General features: G+C 36.9%; 1 protein-coding gene across 2 annotated transcripts; it reads left to right on the top strand.

The window, feature by feature from the left end:
* The first annotated feature begins 379 nt into the window (after window positions 1-379).
* SIC (hydroxyproline-rich glycoprotein family protein) lies at window positions 380-9,585 on the top strand. 2 transcript variants are annotated; one of them, XM_010260850.3, is made up of 4 exons: window positions 380-616; window positions 766-847; window positions 7,401-7,713; window positions 8,318-9,585. In XM_010260850.3, the coding sequence occupies exons 3-4, from the start codon at window positions 7,401-7,403 to the stop codon at window positions 9,025-9,027; spliced, it is 1,023 nt and encodes a 340-aa protein (XP_010259152.1). In that variant the 5' UTR covers window positions 380-616; window positions 766-847; the 3' UTR covers window positions 9,028-9,585. The 2 variants fall into 2 exon arrangements, with proteins under 2 accessions (XP_010259152.1, XP_010259151.1); XM_010260849.3 differs by having other exon boundaries at window positions 8,315-9,585.
* The last annotated feature ends 864 nt before the right edge of the window (window positions 9,586-10,449 follow it).

Genomic DNA, 10,449 nt, shown 5'->3' with positions numbered 1-10,449 from the left:
GGATGTTCTCAACTTCTCTTCTTTTTTTTTTTTTCCCAAATGTGTTTCTATTATGTGGGAATGTTAGAAACAAGAGAAATATGTTCCCGAGAATGTTGCCAAATGGAATCTTACTTGTGTATAAAAAATTTCTAATACCTGATGGGAAAATATTGTTCTTTTAATAAGGTCACTTTTTTGGATAAATCGGACACTATACTCCTTTACTTTACTCGTAGAATAAAAAAATATATAAATGTTATTATCGGAATAAATATTTTTCAAAAAATACTTTCAAACAAGTACATTTTTCTAAATAAGTCATTTATCCAAACGGAACGAGGCATAAATGCTGTTTTTTTTTTATTTATTCAGAAAGGCTATAAGATCTTAGAGAGTCGGGTGTATAAACATTCAAAATATACAAAACCCCATTTTATACACCAATGCATGCACCGATGCCCGCCCGTGATCAAACAAAAAGGGTTTAATAGTAAATCAGTGCGTTCTGATCGTTGGAGAAATCGAGGAGAGAAAGATCATTTCTTTCCCGTTTCTCAGCCGACGAGCCCCCTCAGTCCCTCTACCTCTGTTGAGGTCTGGAACGGCGGCACACACAGGACGAAACTTACACAAGGTCCAGGCTTTCGAGCCAGCTTTCTTTTTTTTTTCGTTTTTCTTTTTCGGGGGGGGGGGGGTGCGGATGGGGGTTAAATTTGTTCATTGGTTTCTTTGATCAGAACGTTGCAACCTTAAATTTCTATTTTCTTTCTTTGTATGTTACAGAGTTGCTGCTGGTATTGGCGAAGGAAGCAGACTACCGACTATTTTCTTTTTTCGTTTTGAATAGATCCATCTACACGAACTGGTATAACTAACTATTTCCCCAAGCTATCTCTCCCTCTGATAATCCCTATTTTAGAGCGCTTTTTCTCTTCCTATCACTCCCTATTTTATATGGCTACGTGAGGTGTCTGAAATTAGTCGGAATTGAAACACATCATGTGGATTAGGTTATGGTTCTGCTTAGCTCAAAATGTGTCGATAACTATAATTTCAAGCTAAGCTTTTATATATGCTTCTAACGAAATCTGAGACCATAATGTTAAAGGACAATCATGGGTTCTCTTTCTAGCATTCTTAACCCTTATTCTTACGGGTGGTTTAGTTAGAATTGAGTTTGTTCCCCTTATATCAGAACCTGGATTATTAGTTTGGATGAGCTACCAGAGGATATATATCAAGAGGGTTTTTTCCTGCCGATGATAGGATGTACGAGTCACAGATCTCATCTTTCAAATTTGACTCCGCAGTTCAAGTTGCTGTTTGTATACGTTTCCAAATATTTTATATACTCCAACTTCCCATTGTCTCTTGAGGATCACTACCTTCTGCTCCCCATTTGGTTTACTCCATCTCAAATTGGGGAGCAACTTTTACTGTTAATCATGTAGAAAATGTCTGTCATAGACAACATATGTGGATCAAATTCCAACATCTTTAGAGCGTCTATTTCAGTATAAATACATCTGCTAAATGTTGGACTGGTTGATTACTTGGTTGTTTTCATGGCACACACAGCTATTTTGAGCTTTTTCATACCTGTGTTTCTCTTCCATATACAAGCTTCTTTTCACCAGTTTGTGCCTTGCAATGGTGTATTTCTTGACATTATCTTCATGTTTTTTGCAAAGGGTAAAAAATCCCTCATCATTTTTCCTGTGTAGTAGGGCTTTGCAGTCTAAGGGAGTAAGCTTCAAGAAATTCAAAAGGGAAAGGGAAAAGTGAAAAAAAAAACTGGGCTAGGGTTTTCAATCAGGTCAATTTTAGGGGGTTAGATTAGATGGTACTGAAACTGTTAAGTAAAAAGAACATCTAGGGAGGGAAGGGTCAATGAGTTGAACTTTGATGGATTTAAGATTATCTATTTTTATATTACTTTGAGTTTCAGTTTGGCATTGGTTAATTCATAGACTTTAAATTCCAGTATTTCAGACCTGACTTTACTAATTAATTCCAGAATAAAGAGTAAGTAGTTCAGGGGAATCAAGAATTAGTTTTAGATTGATAATCAGGAAGCAAAGTAAAACAACTGAATAAAGGAGGCAAGAGAGTACAACATTAACATAGCAGAGGGATAATTAGGATCTATACATTCTCTTCTTGAATCATCGGGCTCATACCAATCTTCAATGAACTTTAAAGTCCAAAATTCAGGTGCTGGTGGGCAAACTAAAGGCAGTTCTAGGTGAAATGACTTCTCCTTTTCAGTTTGCCTTTGTTAAGGGGCCGCAGATCATTGACTGTGTTTTAGTAATCATTGAATGTGTGGATGATAGAAGATGGTGGTGGATCAGGAGTTGTAGTGAAGCTTGATCTTGAAAGGCTTATGATAGGGTGAACTATGATTGCTTATGGAGAGGGTAATGGAACTAAAAGGTTTTGGTAGCAGGTGAGTGAAATGGATCGGAGGTTGCATAATGAATGCTTGGTTCTCTCTTTTGTTAAATGATATGCCTGGAGGGTATTTTAAATCCAACAGAGGGTTACAATAAGGCTGCCCTTTACCCCCCTTGCTATTTACTCTTGCGACTGACATTTTGAGTAATTTCATTGAGAAAGCAAAGCAGATGAATCTTCTGAGTGCTTTTGTTGTTGGAAGGAATGAGATAAAGGTCTCACATTTGCAATTAGCTGATGATACCATTCGATTCTTGGAGGCACATATTACTACATGCCCTTGGTTGTAATGTGGAGAACTGGCCTGGTAGTGTATTTGGGTATGCCTTTAGGAGGAAATCCGAGGTGTGTGAGCTTCTGGGACCCAGTGATTGGAAAGTGTGAGAACAGACTTGCTTCATGAAGAGAAGTTACGTTTCAAAAGGGGGTGGTTTAATGTTGATAAAGTCAGTTCTATGAAAGCTTCCAATCTACTACCCTTTGGTTTTTTGCATTCCTGCCAAAGTATTTTCTTTTTTGTTTTGAATAGATTCATCTAAACGAACTGGTATATCTATCTATTTTCTCAACTCTCAAGATTTCTCTCCCTCTGATTAACTTTATTTAGAGCTCTCTCTCTCTCTCTCATATACCCTACTATATCCGGCTATATGGCCTGTGCCGATTACATGTTGCCAATGTGTCTGAAATTAGTAGGGATCAAAACAGATGATGTGGATTAGGTTATGGTTCTGCTTGGCTCAAAATGTGTCGAGAACTAAAATTTTAAGCTGAACTATTGTATATCAGTATATGCTTCTTACGAAATCTTAGAACATAATGATAAAGGATATATATCCAGAATTTGAATTATTAGTTTGAATAAGCTACCATAGGATATATATCAAGAGGGATCTTCTGCTAATGATAGGATGTACGAGTCACAGATCTTGGGTTTTCTGTCTTTCAAAGTTGAAGAAAAAAGGAAGAGAAATTGAAGAAAAAAAAATCATATTCGGCAGGAAGTAAAGGATGGGATGAGGATGTCTGAGACCAGGAAGATGTTCTTACAGATGAAGATTGAAGAGGGGCGATTCAGGAAGGGGATTTTCGATGTGGGCCAGTTGTCGGTTTGGTGATCCTTGTTTCTTTGAGGATCTGTTTTGGGTGTGTTCAGGGTATTTGCTTGGTTTTTGTTGTTTGTAAGTTGTGGGTTCTTTGGTTTATTTTGGGTATATGGGGGTGTTTTTTCTCTTTGGTGATATCTTTTCACCTCTGTTGTATTTCATCCCCTTTTTATTTTTATTTTTTGATAAGTGTTCATCCCCTTTTTATTTTAATAAAGTTTTTTTTTCTTTATCCTTCTAAAAAAAGTTGAATTCATAGTTGAAGTTACTACTTGTATATGGTTTGAAATATTTTATATAGTCTCACTTTCTGTTGTCTCTTGAGGATCATCACCTTTTGATTTCTGATCACATTTGCTTTACTCCATGTATTACCTCGAATTGGGGAGCAACTGTCGCTGTTATTCATGTCCAGAAAATGCCAGACACAACTTATCAAAAAAAGAAAAAAAATGCCAAGGGCACTATAAATGGATCAAATTCCAACATCTTGAGAGCGTCTATTTCATTATAAATACATAAGCTAAATGGCGGATTGGCTGATTACTTGGTCACTTTTAGCTTTTTCTTACCTCTGTTCTTCTTCCATATACAAGTGCAAATTTGTATAAATTTGAAGTTAGGTGGTACTGAAAACTATTAAATGAAAAAAAGAATATCTAGGATGGGAAGGGTGAACAAGTGCAAATTTGTTCAATTTGAAGTTATCTATTTTTTGATGTTGCTTTTGGTTTCAGCTTGGCATTCTATGATTTATTCATAGATTTCAGATTCCAGTATTTGAGACCTGTATTTACTAATTAATTCCAGAAATAGTTAAGAGTTTTAAAAATAGTTACTACTCAAATGAAATTCTAAGTTGAAAAATCAAGAAGAAAGGGTAACAAGTTCAGGGGAATCAAGAATTAGTGTTTTAGATTGATAATCAGGAAGCAAAGTAAAACAATTGAATAAAGAATACTGGAGGCAAGAGAGTACAATATTAACATAGCAATGATAACTAGGAGCTACACATCCTCTTCTTGAATCATTAGGCTCATACCAATCTTCAATGAACATTAAAGTCCAAAACGTAGGCACTCTTTAGTACTTAAATGATAACTGCAGAATCTTTATTGCTCCTGTATTGACTGGCAAATCATTTTTTTAATTTCAAATTGAGGGGTTAGCTGTATATGATGTATATGAGCCTCTGCTTGTTTGTAGTTGTATATATAGGTAGCACGTCATTTTGGCATACTTTCTTATCATCATTAGAATACTCTTCTTGCATGGATATACCTCTAGAGAACCATCATGAAAAGCAGAGTTGAACAGAATTACTTTCTCGAAAGGCAACTTTTTCATGCTTCAGGATAAGGTTGAAAGAGGTCTCGACGTTTCTATATTAGAATCTGTTAAGCACAACATATACTAACTTAAGAAACTTGAAAAAATTTGCAATAGAGACATTTTGATGTAAGAAATTTAAAATCTGAAACAGGTCAGAAATGTGTTTATTCAAGCTCATATAAGAACTTTTAATTAATTAAAAGAAGGTTTGCAACAGATTTTAGAACTACTAACCAAACTGCCAAACTTCTATGTCTCTTGACTTTGATTGGACATGGAGAGCTGTGCTGATTCTTTTTCTTAGTTATATCCCACCTATCTTGAGAAATGGAGTAAACTAAAGCAATATCCAGTGTCTGAATTATATTACCATTGCAATGTTCATGTATACTCTCTATATTTTTCCTTTGTATATGGTGTTTGTATGCATGTGCATGAGCACATTTATGCATTTGAATGCATGCTCTCATCAATATGTTATACGTCCAACCAAGTTTCGAAGCATTGATACGATACGCCCTGTATCAGGCATATCGTATCGTATCTTTGGGTACCCAATACACCTGTTTACAGGTACCCAATTTTTTAGTGAATAATAAATATAAAAATATAAAACCGAAATTTGGAAAAAAAAATTGAAAGGAGCATGGTTTAAAGTACCAATACACCTCTGCCGATACACAAAGGTGTATGGATACTTAGAACCTTGCGTCCAACAAGTTTTATATAATCTTTATGCAGTATATCCCCTCCTACTTTCAAGAACTTGTCTCCTCTTACAGGCACTGGAATTTCCAAAACTTGTTTAGTTTTCTAATGTAATTGTAATCTGAATCCTAAAAGGATTCATGTAACTGACCCTGTATGGTTGGGATAAGGCTTAGATGATGGTGATGATGATAATGTATGATTTTCTAATATAATCAGTTTCAGACTTAGAAGAAATTAGAATAGAAGAGAAGGAAATGAGAGAAGAGAAGAGAAGAAATATTGAGAGATCCAAGAATATGAGGTTCTAACCTCTATTTTACTTATTTATGAAACTGCACATGCTGGTAAATGTGACCAGAATGCCCCTTTAGGACTGCATCTTGGCCCAGATTTTAGGTTAGTTGTGCTGGTTTGGCCTGGTTGGGATTGCACGATGTCCCTTATACCAGGTACCAGGTCTGATCTGGTCCAGCCACAAGTCCCTAAGTATTGTAAAGTGCCTGCGGCCTGCCTTTCCACAGGTTTGCTCCCTTGATGCGGAGATGCCAATTGATCACCTAGACTACATGGTTATTGGTACCAAGAAAGAGTCAAAACAAAAGCCTAGAAAAAGATAGTTGGTGACTTTTTCATGTGCCTTGCTAACTCCCTTGTGCTTTTCTGCCTGGCTGCAACTTTCCCTGATATCAACCTCCAACCTGAATGTTGCAACAAAAAAAAAGTCATTGAACAGAGATACAACTCTGTGTGTGTGTGTGTGTGTGTGTTTGTAAATCACGTAATTCTAAATGAAATATTCCAATCTTGCACCAGATATGTCAAACCAGGTTGTTCTAGTTCATTTTTCCCTTTTATTTCCAAGTTTGTTCTATTAGCAATTTATCTTATTTTCAAGTGGAGATGATAGAACCTATCTATCTTTTGGGTTCCATCTAGTTAAGGGCTGATCCGGGAATTGTTTGTTTTTGTATTTTTTGTCAAGACCTCTAATTTGGTTCGATGACATAGATTAGCATTTGCTTGATATGTTTGAACTCGCCAAATATTTGTTAATCTATTTCTATTTGTGATTGTTGGATGTGGTCTTACTCTGTGTTGTTTTTATGCAATTAATGTAATCAAGGTAGAAAATATCTCAATTTTTAATAATTCTTGTTTGGTAATCATTCTTCAAAGAATTTATGTTGCATAACAATTTTGAGATCATGCAAATTTGCATTTTTTTCTTTTGTGTCTGTGGAAGTTGGGATACTTATTTTTGGTCCAAAATCATGCAGATAATACTAATTACTGGTTTTGATTAATTGTTTGATGCCCCATGAGCTTACAATTGAAACAAGCAACTTACATTGGTTGAGTGCTACTTATTGTTTTGAGAAGAATATTTTTTATTAGCCGCAAATGAGATATAGTAACCTTCCTTCCTTAATGATTATAAGATGGAATTTTTATCTCCTTACACAGGCAGGAATGTGGGCAAGGGCAAAGTTTGCTCTTTATCTTTCTTTGAGAAAACTAGAAGGGTTTTAGCTACAAAACATATCATGTATGATTCTTGATTTCATGTATAGCCTTTGTAAAATAAGAAATAAATAAAAGGACAGAAAAAAATCTACATTTTTTGCAAAATCTTCATATGATGCATCCCTACTTTTTATTAAGAACTCAAGTATGTCTTATTTTCTTTGAGATAACTATGGCCATTACCAAGATATTTCTAATTTACATGTGTGGTTGAACATGGATACACAAACTGATGCCTGCTTTGACTTTTTTTTTCCTATTCTTTCTTTTTGGCAACCTTGAAATCAGATGGAGGAAGCAGAGAAGAGAAGAGAAAGGCTGAAAGCAATGCGCCTAGAGGCTGCTCAGTCTGAAGATTCTTGTAAGGTTGACAGTTCTACAGCACAGGGGTACCTATCCAATCCATTAATTGAACCAACTGCAACTCCACTGGCCAAGGAAAATTCACATGTTGTTTCGAGGTTTGATTATTACACAGACCCTATGTCAGCTTTCTCTGGTAACAAGAGAAGGAGCAACAGCAACCAGATGTCACAAAGTTATACCTCACCTTCTATTAGCAGTGGTTCTCCTATGACTAGGCCATCATTATCTCCTTCAGGTATAACAAAGTTGCCAACAATGCAGAAAGCTGATTTGCTAGATTGATTGTCAATGCAGAAAGTTGCCTGTTAATTTTTTGGCTTCTTCATAAATCTGATAGCGATTGTTTTATGACCAGACTTTTAGCTTTTTGTTGCCTTGTAATTTACTGAAAATCTGACAATATCTTACAAGATACCTGTTACTCAGAAAGTCTTGGGCCAAAGGCCTTCAAAAAGTTGATGGAATGTTATTTTGGGAAATGGGGAATCAGGATGTCTTGTCTAATTAATGTATAAGGGATTTGTCATTATAACAGAAAGGTATGAACATTTACAAGCATGAAAGTTAGAGACCTAAGAACATGGTTACTGAGGTGATTTTTCTAGTTCTGTAGACTATGCATTAACAAAATAGTGGCATATAAGTTGTGTTTTAAACAGATTTGCTGGGATCTTCCCATTTAGTCCTTCAGAACGTGCAGCACCATAGTCACATTCTATGAACTATAAGTTTAATTTATTTTGTTCATTAATATGTAATTTTTTTTTTTATTTGTATAGTTTAAGATGGAAAGAAGTTGTTAACACCCGAGTCTGAATGTCATTCTTCTGTTTCAGCAGGTCCGAGGAGCCCATTCATGTCTGTGTCTCCTGCTCATCAGTTCCAGGCTAATAATTCCCCTGATCATAGGACAAATGAAACACATATGGCCTTTCATGGTCCTGATTCTTGGAGAAGCCCAATGGGAATGACTAGTCCTTTCCCTGGTTACCGAGAAACTCCTGGGCCCCGGAACAGATCTCCTGGCATGCCTGGTTATGGCTTTCCCTTCAACTCACCAAGGGGTGGTGGTTTCCCCAGTCCTGGTCTTGGACGGGGTGGTAGCCCTAGTCCTGGTTCAGGCATAGGTGGTAGTTACCGCTTTGGCAACAGTCCCAGAAATCGAGCAGGATGGGGAGGTAACCCAAACGTTAGCTCAGGAAGAGGCTGCAATTACCATTTCAACAGTCCTCGTAATGGTTCAGGACGGGGTAGAGGAAGAGGGCGAGGCTCCCATGCTTATGTATCAGCACGGGATAGGCCAGAGCTGTTCTACAACAAATCCATGATGGATGATCCGTGGAAGTTCTTGAAGCCTGTGATTAGGAGACCAATTCTATCCAATTGTCAAGATACACCCGACTCTCTAAGATCTTGGCTTCCAAAATCAATTAATATGAAAAAGGCCAGAATTTCAGAAACTAGCAATGAATTCAGTTCGCAGTCTAGCCTTGCTGAATGCCTGTCTGCCTCTTTCGAGGAGGCGGCCAATGATGCAACTGGAATATAAGAGAGGTGGGTGTGAAGTTGTTTTTAGTGCAATCCTGTATGGTGAAAATATTGAAGCTCAACCAAATTTGATCTACTGGTAAGTGGTAACGTTCTTACCCTGTTCAATTTACCTGGGCAACCTCTTTTGTCCCTCTCTCTGGCCTTTGCCCCCCCTGGCCCATCTGAGGGTAAAGGTTCAGGATTCCATGGAGAAACCATTGCTTCTCAACATTGGCGTTGCGTTATGGAAAGGAGAGTTTTGGGAGAACCAAGAATGCCACTCTCTGGACGGAGATCCTTTACAAATTTTTAAGGGTGAAGAACATTTACTACGGAGTCAGTGGACCATGGTACCGATTCCTCCAAGAAGCACTGTACAGTGTACACCTTCGGTGTGAGGTTTCAAGTAATTAGAATTATGGGCAAGACTATGAATTTCAGGTTTCCGTCTTTATGAGAATGAATGCTCCCTAAATTGACTTGATTGGGTATCTCCAATCCTCTTTATAGTTGAAATTGGCTGTATTTTTGTCGTGCTCAGAAAGAGTGAATTAGGATTGATGTTTTCTGAAACAAATTATCCAACTATGGTTTATGATCCAAGTTTTCTGCTTGACAATTTGACATAAAGATCAAACACTGTTACAATGTAACGATGTGGTAGATTGCATGAAGATCAAATCCTCCAACTCTGGTTTTTATGATCCTAAGTTTTCCACGGTTTTAGCAGGAGACATGGGCAAGTGGACTTGGGATGGCCTGATTGCCTGATGTTGGAGGTCTGAATCTTCTTTTGACAGAAGCGGTAAGCCTGTCACTACACTAGAACAAAATGGTTATTAACATAGGTTTGCCTTTGAGGTTCAACAACCATTGAGGGAAAACATCACTGGAAGAGACGTTAGATTTGAATTGATTATGCAAGTAAAAATTGCCAGGGGTTTCTTGGCTGGTTCTATATCATTAGTGAATGGTGCATTGGGGAAATTGCGAAGAGCATTGGGAAACAATTTTAATATGCAGGGATAGATGGTCATTGCATTGAAATTGCCTTAATATACAAATTGGGAAAGTAATACCTATGTTGTGATACTTGGACGGGACACAGAACCGGTTGCGACATAGGTCAAACAGGCCTGACCACTGGGTTGATCCAGTGGTCTTGATATAATGAATAAAAACGTTACTAAAATATAAAAATACAAAAAAAAAACAAAGCACAAAATCTGAAATTACATATTATTGTATAACAATAAAACAAAACAATGTGTTGGCTCAGGTAGAGTTTCTTTCTTCATATTCATGTAGAACTCGGATAATTTATATGGCAGAAAAAGATGCAACAAAGACCAAGAAAACGCCATTATATTTATTTACGATATATCTATTTATACCATGTAGAGGTGTCAATCCGGCTCTGCTTTCCACCCTTGCGATATTT

Source organism: Nelumbo nucifera, chromosome 6 (genome assembly GCF_055504915.1).
Source record: "Nelumbo nucifera cultivar China Antique chromosome 6, China Antique-T2T, whole genome shotgun sequence".
Classification (NCBI taxonomy): Eukaryota; Viridiplantae; Streptophyta; class Magnoliopsida; order Proteales; family Nelumbonaceae; genus Nelumbo; species Nelumbo nucifera.
The sequence above is the reverse complement of the archived record's forward strand: the minus strand, read 5'-3'. Positions and strand labels throughout refer to the sequence as shown.

Excerpts from the sequence above, each read along its gene's own strand:
- SIC (XM_010260849.3), top strand. The coding sequence starts at position 7,401 with ATGGAGGAAGCAGAGAAGAGAAGAGAAAGGCTGAAAGCAATGCGCCTA. Across the intron at positions 7,714-8,314 it reads GCCATCATTATCTCCTTCAG|CAGGTCCGAGGAGCCCATTC; the intron begins GTATAACAAAGT and ends CTTCTGTTTCAG.